Below are 15,879 nucleotides of genomic sequence, written 5' to 3'. Positions count from 1 at the left end.
TTCGAATGATTCATCTGTTTTATCAACTTCAACTAAAATTGGTGGGTGTGAACATCTGGATTAAGTTCAACTTTAACCATTGGTCTATAGGTTGGCTTCCACATTTGTTTTTCAACCCATTTCAAACAAGAATCAAAATCACGAGGGACCTTTACCTTCTCACCTGTTTTAGTATTTGGAATCTCCTCTTCTTCAACACGAGCTACACCTTCCTCAATTGCTTGTAAGATAACAGCCGTGGCTATTTTTGCAGATGTTTCTTGAATATGAGCCATAGATGGTAATAAACCTGGTCTTGAATCTCCCTCTTTTAATGGTGATAATTCTGCAAGTTGATCGACAGCCGCTGAAATCATTTTATCAGAGATAACGGTTGCACGAGATAGAACAGCACCTAGACCAATACCTGGAAAAGAGAAACAGTTATTGTTCTCAGATATACGATAGCCATTTACCGGTTTGAATGGAGAACCAGTGGCAACGAGCGCTTCGTTATTAGTCCAATTTAATAGATCCTCTGGAACAGCCTCATGTAACCTAGTTGGATTGGATAATGGGAAGATAATTGGTCGTGGGTTATATTTATGCATCTCTTTGACAACTTCTTCTGTGAATGCACCAGCAACTGTAGAACAGCCAATCAAGCATGTTGGCTTCACATTTGAAACAACTTCTTCCAAAGATTCGGTGTCAAACGTAGCCCATTCTTCATCAGATTTAGAATATAAATGCTGAATAGGAGTACTTGTATCAGCCATTGAGTCGAGAATCAAACCCCGTCTATCCATTAACCAAATTTTAGATCTAGCTTCCTCGATAGTTAAGCCTTTGTGTACCATGTGGTTACAAATTTGGTCTGCAATACCCAAACCAGCAGAGCCAGCGCCAAAAATTAAAATCCTAGTATCAACCAAGTTTCTATTAGTATGTCTTAGTGCAGCTAATAACGATGCCATCACTACTGCACCTGTACCTTGAATATCATCATTAAAGCAAGGCAATTCAGAACGGTAACGTACCAATAACCGTCTAGCATTGGTGACACCAAAATCTTCAAAATGCAAAATTGCATTTGGAAATCTTTTCTCAACTGCTTTGATGAATTTGTCAACAAATTCATCATATTGTTTACCTCTTATTCTTGAAAATCTATTTCCCATATATAGCTCATCTCTTGCTAATTTTTTGTTATTAGTACCAACATCTAGGCAAACTGGCATAACACGACCCGGGTGGATACCACCACATAAAGTCATTAAGGCCAATTTTGAAACTGCTATACGAATACCACCTACACCCTGGTCACCAATACCTAAAATACCCTCTGAATCAGTAACAACAATGTAGTCCACATCTTTGTCATTACCGTAAACTGATAGTCTTCGGTCAATTGAATCTGGGTCAGTGATATCCAAAAATATACCTTCAGGCTTTCTGAATCTATGTGAATACGCAGCAATTGCATCACCTTCTGTTGGTGTATAAATAATTGGGACTAACTCCTTAATATGTTTATTAATCAAAGCAAAGTAAAGAACCTTATTTTGTACACGCATAGATGTCATAAAATCATTCTTTGACAATGGTGTTTTCATGTTATTCAATTGTTTGTAAGCTCTTTCTACCTGTTCATCCAATGTATTGACTTGAGGAGGTAATAGAGCATCAATATCAAAGGCAACTCTTTCTTCTTGAGAGAAGGCAGAGCCCTTATTAAACAAAGGAGAATTTAGCAATTGAAAACTTTCTAATGGACATTCGATAACATCTTCACTGACAGAAAGTCTTGATATTTTTTTTTTGTTTTCTTTAACCAATCTTTCTGCTTCTGCTCCAATTGGCGTCTTCTTCAGGTTATTTGAATTTTCAAATTTACCAACATAGTTTTTAGTTACAGAGGTGTCATTCTGCTGTGAGTTCGATAAATAACGGTTACCAACCACAAGAAGTGGATGAGAACGAGAATAAGCTCTATAGAGACTTGTACAAATCTTGTTATTTTGAGCCTTCAACATGTTTTTTGGAGGTTTTAGTTATTTATAGTCGTTATCTCTTTGCTTGTTTAATTCTTAGGGGGGTCAAACAGAAATAGCAATTTGAATGTTATCAATGAGTCCAAGCTGAATAAATTGTTTCTTTGAAAGAATTGTTGATAGAAGTTCGGGAAACCTTGGACAAACAAAAGAGTACCTGACCTATACTAAATTTTTGTAAACTAATCAGCTAGTTGATCACAAACTTCCTTGATAATGGTGCGTTAAAAGCTATAAATACATTTGTTAATAGTTATTTCCAAAATATTTTAATAATTATTAAATAATTGAAACTTATTATATTAATGCAAGTACGGCTGGTTGTATAATCAGAAATCAAATTATAATTATTATGGGGATATCAATTGATGCTTTTATTGCGAACACTGTTTCACTACATATTATAATATTGCATTGTTCTAGTTAAGAAAGTGCAGTAGCCCCTTATAAATTTCGAAAAAAATTGTAGTTAGGTAAAACCCACATAAATTACTGCTGCATTTTCCCGCATTATATCATCACGTTTGACATAGCCAACAGCAGTTCAGTTAATAGTCAAAATTTGGGGGGGCAGAACCTAACTTCATAGCAGATGTTGTTGTTGATTGCACCTTTGTTTCCTACAAAAGTTTAGATTCCACTGGCATCTTACTACCAACTTCATCTATTCCTTTCTATATGGCCAGATTAGTAGGTAAAAAAAAAAAATATACCAGTTTGATAATTTCTTGATCGAGCCTTGATGTTGTATGGTATCTCTATAGCTTTACTGTTCCTAAGAGAGCTTATACTCTTCGATCTTCAATCGAAACTTTGCTTCTAAAGAACTGTTCTTTCAGCTTAGTTTGTGTGGCTTACCTAGTAAGCAATGAGTTTCAGTGAAAATAGTTTCTGGCTAATCAAGAAATGGTTTGATGTTTTTCAAAATTGAAATACATTTAAGCTATATCACAGTTTCTTGTTGATGTGATTATGGTCTACATAATCTGTTTGGTGTTGCTGTAATTGCACTATCTTTGCTTTATATAACTCACCTTTACCTTTGGAATTAATCTCATCTCTTTTTAGCTTTTAAATATTTTCGTGTTAAGTGATTTTCAAATCACCCATACTAAAAATTTCAAGTATAATTTAATTCAAAAGTATAAATACTATCATTAATGATAAAAAATCCTACTTATTTCCTGGATGGGAGGCCATAAACATAAGAAACTAGATCCATTATCCTGTCGAGTAAGTACTTCAAGAAATAAAGTGGTGAAGGCTGTTTTTCGTGATTCCTGTATAGTTTTATTTCCATTAGAAATCATAATATCTGTGGGTCAAGATCACTATTTAGACATAAACCATATTACGTACTATATTATACTATACCAGCTTAATTCACCATGGATAGACCTATTGATGAAATTGTTAAAAATTTATTGAAATTCGTTGTTAGAGGTTTTTACGGTGGATCATATATATTGGTTTTAGATGCTATTTTATACCATTCTGTATTGGCCGAAGAAGATTTGAAGCAACTGTTAGGTATTAACAAAACAGATTTGGGACCTCTTATTGCAAGGTTGCGTTCAGATGGTTTACTTTCTACTCACAAACAGAGAGAATATCCGCCAAATTCCAAGAGTATAGAAAGAGTCTATTTTTATATTAAATTCCCGCATGCCATTGATGCAATTAAATGGAAAGTGCATCAAGTAGTTCAAAGATTAAAAGATGATTTAGATAAATTTTCGGAACCTAATGGATATATGTGTCCTATTTGTCTTACAAAGTATACTCAACTGGAGGCAGTTCAATTATTAAATTTTGATAGAACAGAATTTTTATGTTCTTTATGTGATGAACCACTGGTAGAAGACGACTCAGGTAAGAAAAATAAAGAAAAACAAGATAGATTAAATAGATTAATGGACCAAGTACAACCTATTATCGATTACTTGAAAAAAATTGATGATTCTAGAATTGAAGAAAATACATTTGAAATTTCTTTGGCTAAATTGATCCCACCTCAAAATCAATCCAAAGCTGCATACACATTTAATCCTAAGAAGGGTAGTACTATGTTTAGACCAGGAGATGCTCCATTGGCTAATGTTATGGGTACCGCTTTGGGTAACGACAGCAGTAGACGTGCTGGTGCAAACTCACAAGCTACATTACATATAAATATTACAACCGCTAGTGATGAAGTTGTCCAAAGAGAATTACAAGAACGTAAAGCTGAAGAAAAGAGAAAACAAAATGCTGTTCCAGAATGGCACAAGCAATCTACCATTGGTAAAGCTGATTTAGGTAGATTGGACGAAGATGAAGAATTTGATCCAAGGACAACTGCATATGCTGCACAATCATTGGAAGAATCAAATGGTGGTATGTTTGGTAATAATGCGAATGGTTCGAACACTTATCAGCATCATCGTGTGTTGACAGAACAAGAACTGGAAGAAAGGGAAAACGAAAGAACGTTGAACGAATATTATGCTACATTAGCTAAAAAGCAGGCACAGATGAAAGAAGAGGAAGAGGAAGATGAAAGAGAAGATGAAAGAGAAGATGAAAGAGAAGATGAAAGAGAAGATGAAAGAGAAGATGAAAGAGAAGATGAAAGAGAAGATGAAGAAATGGAAGATGAAGACGAATTTGAAGATGAATTTGAGGACGTTGTTGAAGAGAGTGCTGATGGAACAGTAGAAACTAATAGCAGCGATGAAAAGATATCTGATGAAAGTACTGAGGAGAAGGATAAGAATACTGAAACTGTCAGTGATGAAGACAAGGTCGAAGAAATGATAGATGTTAAAGAAGATGGAGAAACGAAAGGAGAGGAAAAAGTTAAAGCAGATGACGAAGTTAAGGTGGAAGAAGGAGATGATGACATGGATATTGAATTCGAAGATGTATAAAGTAATCGTGTCGAAGTAATAGCATCTATGGATTAGATGTAAGTACAATATAATATCACTAACGTGATAACAGCATTACCTGTAAAAAGGTTTATAAAATTATTTAAGGTTTTTTCATAGATTTATAAAAAAATATGATCTTTCTCTAAAGTGTGTAATTTTCAATGTGAATTTTAGTTATTACTGATATACGTATATTTAAAAAGAATATTTACAATAAAGTGTCATTAAAAAGTCAAATAATAATTTTGAAAATAAATTTATTAGAAATTGGTTCAAATGTTTAAGAACCATTTCATGCGCTCATAAACGTAGAAGCTGCAAGCTACCATAGGCGTTACTTTTATGAAGCCAATACTTAGACCGACATAAAATCCACGCCAACCACGTTCTTTGTAGATGATTTTTGCTATTTCTGATATTGATTCAAATTTATGTGAATACATTGTTCTTACAGATAGAGCACTAACCTGTAGTCTCCGTCTAATAATTTCGAAAGGGTAAGCTGCAGTTTGCGAAGCCATACCTGCTACACCACCAGCAATTAATTCAGCCCAAGTTTTCAACGGTACCCTTTGTTTTTTTTTCTTACGCTCAAGTTCTTGGTCTGCAGTTAATTTTAGAACAGCATGTTCCCTTAACAATGGTGATCTGAACATATCATGCAATAAATCATGAGCAAAGAATGAAACACCTGCATATGGAATCATACCTAGTACAGTTGGGATATAACCTCTGTAAAAATTACACCAATGGGCAAACCAGCCTGGTATGTAATGTTTTGAAGTTAGAGTTATTGAAGCAGGTTCGGAATAAATTTGTTCCACGACCTCCATAAGTTTGATACGTTGATGGTCTGTGACATAGGCCAGTCTAACTCTGATAAGATCTAGCGGGTAAGTAATGAATACGCTGCATAAACCAGACAAAGAACCGCTTAACATTCGTCTCCAATGTATTTCATATTCTTTTGAAGGTATCAGAGAAGCTCGTATCTGTTCATAAGCTACAAACTTGACGGCAGCATAAGGGAAAATTCTAATCAATGTAACTGAATGTCCTTGGAAAAGGCCTCTAAAGCCTTCATGTGACCAAATATGTTTTGCAGCCTCTACTAAACCAGTTAGAGAGCCAGTATATTTTGCATAATGAGGATTTGAAGTTTGGAAAAGAATTTTTATTCTATCTAATGGAGCAATTAATGTTTTTGCACATGAACCTGATATACCACCAGCTAGACCGGATCTTAAGACATATTCCATTGAGCCCTTTTTTATAGCGATTGAAGGAGATGAAGATACAATATCATCTTTGCTATCAGCGATATGTTCATTGTCCTTTTTCTTGTGTCTATTCCCACTATTCATGGAGAATATATGAAATGAATGCAAATAATTTGTATTGGGATTACTATTACTAAAATTGATGATAAGTTAAAATAAATATAATATAATATAATGAAATGAAGAGTTGTTAAAAACTGATGATTGATTGATTGATTGAGTGATTTGGTTAATATGGAAAGTTGTGATATAGTCAACGTGAACAATAAAAACTCATTGCCCTGGACATTAACCAACAATTCTTTTATGATATGTTATGCTATGGCACAGCTTATGTTAGAACATCAGGTTTAAGCGATAAATCAAACCAAATATTACTGGTTAGCATATTATAGCTATATTTAAATTGATAACTTAATTATATGAAGATAAGTACAATTTTTCAGTTTAGCTTTGGTTAGCGGTGCTTCACAGCGTCCTTTGCTTGCCTGAAGTTCGCTTTAGCAATATTTAAAAAAAGAGGCTAGTATCCTGAAGAAAGTGGCCAAAACCCGCAATTTACGAATACGGGTAGTAAATGATACGAGGATATGAGAGAAGGGAGGGCAAGAAGAAGGGGAAGGAAAAGAAAGAAGAAAAGGAATTTGGTGAATAAGACGTTAACGTGCTGTTTCTGAGAGTCAGAGGCAGTTCCACCTACCAAAGGTTGCATATATATTACATTTCCTAATTTTAATTATAAGAAACAAAAAGAAAAAAAGGAAACGAGAGATTAGAGGTAATAGCAAAAGAAAACTAAATATAGTGTATATCACGTGGTCTGCATCGCTAGCCAGATCATTTCCAGTTTGTCTCTCTGTTACGCAATTTCTTTTTTTCTTAGTGGCTTTTGGGATTAGTTTGTGTCGTTATGAACGATATATTGTAGGTTAACCTTACAATGACAAGAGACAGAGAGAGAGGGTATGGGGTTTCATGAGAGAGCAGAGTGTATTTCCGGTGGAAAAATAGACAGTTCCGAATCTTGCTTTACAATCAGTCTATTTGGTGGGCTGCTAAATATACATTGACAAAAAATATACTCATACTCATACTCATGCGGTGGAAAAATGTACCTGCGAAGTATATACAAGGCAACTTGTTTCTGGTTCCGTTGAAACAAAACAGCAAGTATATAGATGGATCGATGATTCATAGATGGATGGATGACAAGTTTCATTTTACCTTACTATGTATATAAAGAGGGCACATTGATCAACTATTTCATAGATCTGTTTTCAGACTAATGTGCTATACCAGAATGTACTACAATAGCATATCATAGAATATCTTAACATAGAGTGAAGTGACTCAGTCGAAAAGACAGGAAACAAAACAAAAAAAAAAGAATGTCAGAACAGAAGGGAAAAAATGTTAAAGCAGTCGATCCTACAAAATCATTTATTGCAGGTGCTTTGGCAGGTGCAGTTGAGGCATCCATCACATACCCCTTTGAGTTTGCCAAGACAAGACTACAACTACAAGATAAATCAATTCATTCGACTAAAAACCCAATCAAACTTATATATCAGACGGCTCGTTCTCAAGGAATTGGTTCAATTTATGTTGGTTGTCCTGCTTTTATTGTCGGCAATACTGCAAAAGCTGGAATTAGATTCCTAGGGTTTGATGCAATTAAAAACATATTAAAAGATGAAAAAACTGGAGAATTGAGTGGTATACGAGGTGTTTTAGCAGGTTTTGGTGCCGGGTTATTAGAAAGTGTGATAGCGGTGACACCATTTGAAGCGATTAAAACGGTGTTAATTGACGATAAAAGACAAAGTATACCAAAATATCAGCAGAATGGCCGTGGAATGTTAAGCAACTACTGGAGCTTAGTTAAAGATCAAGGTTTTACTGGGATTTACGGCGCTGTTATTCCGGTGTCGATGCGTCAAGCGGCTAACCAAGCAGTCCGTCTTGGTTGTTATAGTAAAATTAAGAATGCTGTTCAATCATACAGTGACACCCCTCGTGATCAACCGCTATCGACGGGATTAACATTTATTATTGGAAGTTTCAGTGGTATTGTGACTGTGTACACAACGATGCCAATCGATACTGTCAAAACAAGAATGCAAAGTCTTGACTCCAACCGTTATAAGTCTACTGTAGATTGTTTTGTCAAAGTGTTTCGCGAAGAAGGTTTGAAGACCTTTTGGAAAGGTGCCACTCCAAGATTGGGCAGGTTAGTACTGAGCGGTGGAATTGTATTTACAATCTATGAGAAAGTGATGGTGGTTTTAGGATAATGAGACGTGGTGCGTCTGTAGTTTTTGCCCTGACTTTCCATCATTTTGTCTACTAGACATTTTTTTATAGAGAATCGTAAGATGCATACTTACATACGTAAATACTTACTTACTTACTTACTTACTTACTTACTTACTTACTTACTTACTTACTTACTTACTTACTTACTTACTTACTTACTTACTTACTTACTTACTTACTTACATACAAATATACATTTTAATAGTGTTCTAGTGCAAGTAGAAAAGATAAATATAAATATGCCTTGAGTTCATAGCAGGGTAATTTTTGTTCGATGGATCTTTGCACTTGCCGTTTTTTTGTCTCAGGTATTAACTCCGAGAATCAAAGGTAGTTGGGGTAAAAGATATCCTGAAAACATGATTAATTCCGAAGTGAGAAAAAGAAAGAAGTTGATGGTGATGACTGCCTAAGGGGCGGAAGAGGGAGCGGAACCATGAGGCTAGTATTCCCCCCGCCCCCTTCCCCCAGACATACAGACACACAGACACACAGACACATACCCCACGCTCAGACATACAGAGGAAGAACAGCCAGTTAGGTTAGGTTAGTAATTAAATTGTTCAGATATAACTATATAGGGATTAAAGGAAAACTGAATTAATCTTGATTTGGTCAGTCATTAATTCAATCCAATAAAAGATTGATTAATTGGTCGGACATTTATCTGTTTTTGTATGTATGTATGTATGTAAGTATGTATGTATGTAAGTATTTTAATATTTTGATTGAATCAGGTCATTCAACTTTCATTATAACCCGTACACGCTAATGGCTAATGGCCAATGGCTAATTGCTAATCACTAATGTATAAGAAGAGGTTCGGCGGTTAAATTTTTTATAGTTTTAGTATTATTAGTATTAGTATTATTATCATCATCATTATTATCGCTACTTTCAAGTGTCAAAACAAACAAACAAAAACAAAAAATTGCGTACTCCGGATATTAATCTCTACGGTTCTTGATGAAATGAATTATTGGAGATTTCGTTGTTATTGGCGAACTAATTTGGGTTTTTGTGGTTGTGTTTTTTTAATTCTTAAAAAGAAAAATTGGATTTTATATGATTTTTTGTGTATTGATTTTTTTGTGTATTGATTTTTTTGTGTATTGATTTGATTTATTGATTGATTGATGGATGGAGATTTTGTGGAGATTAAAAAAGGGGAAACCAAAGGGGGAAAAAAAGGGCGAAGGAAAATCCTTTTTCTAAATTTCAGTTTCAGGTTTTTTATTTTACCTAAAAACTCTAATTATATAAACTGGGGAGGTTGCTTCAATTAAAATCTTGTCTTGTAATGTAAGCTCTTGCTCATTTATATTTTAGGTGTGCTCTCTTCTTTTTTATCCTCTGCTTTTGATAATAAAAATTGTCTGTGCTAACATTAAAAAAAATTAAAAAAAGGTTCAATTGTTGTTTTTAGCTAGGAAGATAAAACTTAATTGTAGCCTGCAAATTCGTTTAGTACTATATTAAAGGAAGAACGAGAAAAGTTAGGCAAAAAAAAAATTTATTAAATTGTGTTTTTGACTGTAATGAGTGAATTATCATTTAAAGATAAGGTTGTTGTAATTACAGGTGCTGGTGGTGGTTTGGGTAGGGTTTATGCATTGGAATATGCTAAAAGAGGTGCTAATGTTGTTGTTAACGATTTAGGTGGTACTTTATCAGGTGCAAATGGCTCTACTGGTCATAGAGCCGCCGATTTGGTTGTTAAAGAAATTAAAGAAAAGTATAATGGTAAAGCAGTAGCAAACTATGATTCGGTAAATGCTGACGGTGAAAAGATTATCAAGACAGCTATTGATTCTTTTGGTAGAATCGATATTTTGATCAATAACGCCGGTATTTTGAGAGATGTCTCGTTTAATAAAATGACTGAAAAGGACTTCCAAAGTGTTGTTGATGTCCATTTAAATGGTTCTTATAAATTAACAAAAGCTGCTTGGCCTTATATGAGAAAACAAAAATTTGGTAGAATTATTAATACCGCTTCTCCAGCTGGTTTGTTCGGTAATTTTGGTCAATCAAATTACTCTGCCGCTAAAATGGGTTTAGTAGGTTTTGCAGAGACTTTAGCAAAAGAAGGTTATAAATATAATATATTTGTTAACTCAATTGCTCCTTTAGCAAAATCAAGAATGACTGAAAATATTATTCCACCACATATTTTAAAAAATTTAGGTCCTGAAAAAATTGCTCCATTAGTTTTATATTTAACCCATGATACAACTAAAGTCACCAATTCTACTTTTGAGTTAGCTGGAGGGTTTTATGGTCAAATTAGATGGGAACGTTCTGCCGGTCAGATTTTTAACCCAACCAGTGAAGACTCTTTTACTCCAGAAGCAATCTTGAATAAATGGAATGAAATTACAGATTTTAAAAATGACAAACCATTCAATAAAAAATCTCACCCTGTTCAATTATCAGATTATAATGATTTAATTGTCAAGGCTAAACAATTACCTGCTCAAAACGATCAAGGTTCAGTTAAAGTTGATTCATTAAAGGGTAAAGTTGTCATTGTCACTGGTGCTGGCGGTGGTTTAGGTAAATCTCATGCCACTTGGTTTGCCAAATATGGTGCTAAAGTTGTTGTCAATGACATTAAGGATCCATCATCTATTGTAAACGAATTGAATGCCAAGTACGGTGCAAATTCAGCAGTAGCTAATACCAATAACATTATTACAGAATCTGATAAGATTGTTCAAACTGCTATTAGTACATTCGGTAGAATTGATATCTTAGTTAACAATGCTGGTATATTGCGTGACAGATCCTTTGTTAAAATGACAGATGAAGAATGGTATTCAGTTATCGCTGTTCATTTGTTGGCAACTTTTGCAATGTCAAAAGCTGTTTGGCCACACTTTACCAAACAAAATTCTGGTTTTATTATTAATACTACTTCAACTTCTGGTATTTATGGTAACTTCGGCCAAGCAAACTATGCTGCTGCTAAATCTGCCATTATTGGTTTTACAAAATCTTTGGCAATCGAAGGTTTTAAGAAAGGTATTAGAGTCAATGTCATTGCTCCTCATGCTGAGACTGCCATGACAAAGACTATTTTCGGTGATAAAGAATTCCAGAACCACTTTGAGCCATCTCAAGTTTCTCCATTTGTTGTTTTATTGGCCTCTCAAGAATTGCAAGCTAAAGCAAAGAGAGGTGTCACTGGTCAAATGTTTGAAGTTGGTGGTGGTTGGGTAGGTCAAACAAGATGGCAAAGATCACCAGGTTATGTTGCGGTTGATGATGAAATTACTCCAGAATTAATTCAAGAAAATTGGAAGTCTGTTGTCGATTTCTCTGGCAAGACCACAAACCCAGCTTCAACTGAACAGTCATCCATGCTGATCTTACAAAGTGTTCAAGCTGCTCAAGCAAAAGCTGATGGTTCTGATGGTTCATTCTCTTACACTCACAGAGATGCTATCCTTTACAACTTAGGTTTAGGTGCTACTACTAAAGAATTGAATTATGTGTATGAAAATGATCCAAACTTCCAAGTCCTACCAACATTTGCTGTCATTCCTTTTATGAACGCTACTGCAGGATTGAAATTCAATGAATTGGTAAATAATTTCAACTATGCAATGTTATTACATGGTGAACAGTACATCAAGTTATCTCAATACCCATTGCCTACCAAGGCCTCTTTGAAGACTGTAATTAAACCATTACAAGTAGTTGAAAAGGGTGGAAAAGCCGCTGTAATTGTTGGGGCATCTGAAACCTATTGTACAAAGACAAAAAAATTATTATGTTACAATGAAGGTACCATGTTTATTAGAGGTGCTACTGTTGGTCCAAATAAGACCATTAAGAATAACAGAGCTAAGTTTGCCACTCAACCATTTAAAGCTCCAACTGACAGAAAACCAGATTATGAGGTTGAAGTAACTACAAGTGAGGATCAAGCTGCTATTTACAGATTATCCGGTGATTACAATCCATTGCATGTAGATCCAAAATTGGCAAAGAAGGTTGGCTTCCCACGTCCAATTTTACATGGTTTGTGTACTTTGGGTGTCTCTGCAAAGGCATTGTTGGAGAAGTATGGTCAATTCACTGAATTAAAAGTCAGATTTTCAAATGTTGTCTTCCCAGGTGACAAATTGAAGATTAAAGCTTGGAAGCAACCAGATGGTGTAGTTATATTCCAAACTATTGATGAAACAAGAGGTGTCATTGTTTTGGACAATGCTGCTTTGAAGTTAGCAGGTTCATCAAAACTTTAATCGACTTGTAGATATCATTAAATAGCTATGGGATTCATTGATAATTTTTATTTGAATCTTTTATGTTTATATTTTAATTATTATTATGACTATCGTTAATTGATTAACTTTTGAATGCATTTTAAATTCAATATTATTAAGTACTTAAGTTAAATATGTTCAAAAATGTTAATGTTTAAATTTGCTGATATTTTACATAAAATTTAAAATTGGAATCTTTTACCTAAATGGAAATGATACATATTATTAATTGTTCGAGGTGATTGAAGTGCCCGGAGCACTTAGTTGTGATTTTTTCGATGGCGGTTGAAAATTATCCAACATGCTTCTGTATATTTCTTCATAATTATACTTTATATTTGTCATTGTATTGGGTTTCACAAAATTATTTACGTCAAAAAACTTGCTGGCACAGCTCCATCTATGCCAGGTAAAATCTTTGCCAGGATTGCAATTGCAGTGCAATTTCTGTCTTATTACTACATCACTGGGGCAATCCTTATTAGGATGGTGGAAATAACCAGTATTTCCAACGAAGAATATTTCATCAGCGGAAAGCATATAACTAACTGCAAGGGTATGTACAGGGGCATCACCCCAGCGTTCGTAAAAAAAACCACCTTTAGATTCTAAATAATCAAAATATGCATTATACTTTTCACCTCTATAAAAATCCAGACTTGCTATTTCAAAATTGGACCAAAAATGGCATAAATTATAGGTCTTCCCATTATCATCAGAAATAAATTTCAAATTATTATTTTTGGCAATATATTTGGGATTCTCCACAAAGAAATCAGTTGTAGCATTCCATAAAGTAGGAATCGTTCTTTCATCTTCGGTTAACGCCATATTAAATGCATACTTTTTATTATGATTTCTCATATATTGGAATACGTCATACGGGATATCACAGGAAAAGTCTACATTTGGCTCAATTCTCCAGTAATAATCTATATCTTTCAATTCTTCTAACTTATAAAAGAACCCTGAGTTAAATCTACACATGAATCTATACGATTCACTTCCTCCATAATTGATATGTTCTTGCTGGGATTTTTCTCTAACAGTACTGGCACGATCTTGATCAATACCTTCAGGGTATGACCAAAATTCATTTGGTATTTTTATAAACTTAGCGTTACCAGAGACTGCTTCCGAGATTACTTCAATAAATACATCATCAAAATCTTCATCATTCATGAAATACCAATCATAATGATACTTGGAATTGAATCTTTTTTCAAATTGCTTAACAGTTTCTAACATTCCGACTAGTTCAGAGTTTCTAACTAATGACAACAGTATATCGTTACCTTTAGCACTATCATCTCCATATATCTTAATTTTTTCAACTGTATTGGAAAGAGTATTATTAAAATTAGTTAAATCTTTAAATGAAAACCCACTATCTATAACATAATTACCTTGTAAATGTAATAATGATACTATCATAAATATTGTGGAAATGGCCAAGCAAAATATTACTTTCCTAGTTGATAAGAAAGCTAACCGACCAATGTGTATCATTAAAAAAAATAAGAGACTTCAGTTGTTAGCATAAGCTTACTAAGTTGGCTTGATTTTAATATCAAAATCAAAATTGTCCTAGACAAAAATTGTCGAATATTTCAGTCAATTCAATGTTGTAAAAAAAAATAAAGGATATTAGTATATTAATACTAGAATCAATAAATCGTATTGATATATCTGATTTGTCCTTAGAGACCTGGCTGAAACAATGATACTACTTTTAAATATAAATATTTTTATATTCCTGCTTCTTTAAATAGTAGCAATTTCCTTAAATTTGAAAGTTAAATGTTTGCTGAACCCTAGAAGTTCACCAACTAGGTACCAATTAATTATCTGAGGGTAAAAGAAGACTGGCAGACTGTCTTAAGTATAGTTCTACCTCAACGAGCAGATACGATCTCAAGATATAAGCCATCTTTCAAATCCTTGACTACTAAAGTTTGAGCCTTTTTTCTTTGACTAAAAAAAGGCTTATTTCGAATTCAAATATATGGGTTTGATCTTTATGTTGAAAAATAATTCTAAACAAAAGGCCGTACAAATTGCAAGCTAAGTCGTAATAAGTCAAGTTATCGATCTGAGTGAGAACTAATCCCTAACGTTAATAGAGAACGCTGGTTTCAAAGGCTACCTAACAAGATCAATAAAAGTATATGGATTGTTGTCTCAGAACTGTGCTATAGGATGGTATGACTCTAGTTCTCTGTTGTTGTTATAAATTATTTTTTTTTGAAAAATTTAAAATATATATTACAGACTATTTTTAATTGGCATCGCTAAATTAATACGTATATAAATATACCATTGAAAATATTCTATCTTGAAGATTTAATGACATATGTATATGCAATGATATTGTTTGTGTTGTATTCCCTTTCTCTTTTTGTTTTATTTTTGATTTTGGATTTTCGATTTTTAGGCATTTTTGCTTTCTTTATGGTAACACATTAACCCAAAACTTCATGGACTCATCTTTTGTTTTACTACTGTCTTTGCACTTGAATTCTATGAAATTTAATCCTTCATTCAATCTAATATCGTAACTTCTATTATTATCTTGCTGTAGTTCATTCTGTGTTACTGAGGATCTGTTGTTGTTGTTCATGTTTATTACATCTTTGTTAACAATTAGTGTGGACTCTGAACTTGGATCGGCAGTATCTACCACTAAAGTTAAGAAAGTTTGTATAGGTTGCAAAGAAAATGAGTACATGTTTTCATTTTGACTTAGTTCTAGACCGTTGAATATGAACTCGACCCAATTTTGGTTACATGATGGCCTAGAACCAGGCAGAGGTTTAGTCGCTAAACCATATAAGCTTTTGGAAGAATAAATTGCAAGTTGTTTTATTAGTTCGTAGGGTTTTCTTTGCATAATATGATCTTGAGAGATGGTTTCCTTACGTAAAGAATCAATTATATTAAATTTTACAATCTTTGGTTGATCCTCTGAAGGTGAGACTGATAATTTATTTTTCTTAGATTGATCATCTCTGTTAGGTCTCAAGAGGTAATCCTCTGATAATAATGCTCGATTAAACCATTACCC

General features: G+C 33.8%; 7 protein-coding genes across 7 annotated transcripts; 3 read left to right on the top strand and 4 right to left on the bottom strand.

Moving 5' to 3' along the window:
- Positions 1 to 32: 32 nt before the first annotated feature.
- Positions 33 to 2,015, bottom strand: MAE1 (malate dehydrogenase (oxaloacetate-decarboxylating); the record flags this gene model as incomplete). The annotated part of the gene is made up of 1 exon (XM_001642711.1): positions 33 to 2,015. The coding sequence occupies one exon, from the start codon at positions 2,013 to 2,015 to the stop codon at positions 33 to 35; it is 1,983 nt and encodes a 660-aa protein (XP_001642761.1).
- Positions 2,016 to 3,421: 1,406 nt separating this feature from the next.
- On the top strand, positions 3,422 to 4,942 carry TFA1 (transcription factor TFIIE subunit TFA1; the record flags this gene model as incomplete). The annotated part of the gene is made up of 1 exon (XM_001642710.1): positions 3,422 to 4,942. The coding sequence occupies one exon, from the start codon at positions 3,422 to 3,424 to the stop codon at positions 4,940 to 4,942; it is 1,521 nt and encodes a 506-aa protein (XP_001642760.1).
- Positions 4,943 to 5,217: 275 nt separating this feature from the next.
- Positions 5,218 to 6,309, bottom strand: LEU5 (coenzyme A transporter; the record flags this gene model as incomplete). Its single annotated transcript, XM_001642709.1, has 1 exon — positions 5,218 to 6,309. The coding sequence occupies one exon, from the start codon at positions 6,307 to 6,309 to the stop codon at positions 5,218 to 5,220; it is 1,092 nt and encodes a 363-aa protein (XP_001642759.1).
- A 1,304-nt stretch (positions 6,310 to 7,613) lies between these two features.
- Positions 7,614 to 8,519, top strand: CTP1 (Ctp1p; the record flags this gene model as incomplete). The annotated part of the gene is made up of 1 exon (XM_001642708.1): positions 7,614 to 8,519. One exon carries the CDS (start codon positions 7,614 to 7,616, stop codon positions 8,517 to 8,519), a length of 906 nt encoding a protein of 301 aa, XP_001642758.1.
- A 1,560-nt stretch (positions 8,520 to 10,079) lies between these two features.
- On the top strand, positions 10,080 to 12,794 carry FOX2 (bifunctional hydroxyacyl-CoA dehydrogenase/enoyl-CoA hydratase FOX2; the record flags this gene model as incomplete). Its single annotated transcript, XM_001642707.1, has 1 exon — positions 10,080 to 12,794. One exon carries the CDS (start codon positions 10,080 to 10,082, stop codon positions 12,792 to 12,794), a length of 2,715 nt encoding a protein of 904 aa, XP_001642757.1.
- A 246-nt stretch (positions 12,795 to 13,040) lies between these two features.
- On the bottom strand, positions 13,041 to 14,324 carry Kpol_348p2 (glycosyltransferase family 15 protein; the record flags this gene model as incomplete). The annotated part of the gene is made up of 1 exon (XM_001642706.1): positions 13,041 to 14,324. The coding sequence occupies one exon, from the start codon at positions 14,322 to 14,324 to the stop codon at positions 13,041 to 13,043; it is 1,284 nt and encodes a 427-aa protein (XP_001642756.1).
- A 940-nt stretch (positions 14,325 to 15,264) lies between these two features.
- On the bottom strand, positions 15,265 to 15,705 carry Kpol_348p1 (uncharacterized protein; the record flags this gene model as incomplete). Its single annotated transcript, XM_001642705.1, has 1 exon — positions 15,265 to 15,705. One exon carries the CDS (start codon positions 15,703 to 15,705, stop codon positions 15,265 to 15,267), a length of 441 nt encoding a protein of 146 aa, XP_001642755.1.
- Positions 15,706 to 15,879: the final 174 nt, after the last annotated feature.

The sequence above is a fragment of the Vanderwaltozyma polyspora genome, genomic scaffold, assembly GCF_000150035.1.
Source record: "Vanderwaltozyma polyspora DSM 70294 KpolScaffold348 genomic scaffold, whole genome shotgun sequence".
In the NCBI taxonomy this organism is placed as follows: Eukaryota; Fungi; Ascomycota; class Saccharomycetes; order Saccharomycetales; family Saccharomycetaceae; genus Vanderwaltozyma; species Vanderwaltozyma polyspora.
The sequence above is the reverse complement of the archived record's forward strand: the minus strand, read 5'-3'. Positions and strand labels throughout refer to the sequence as shown.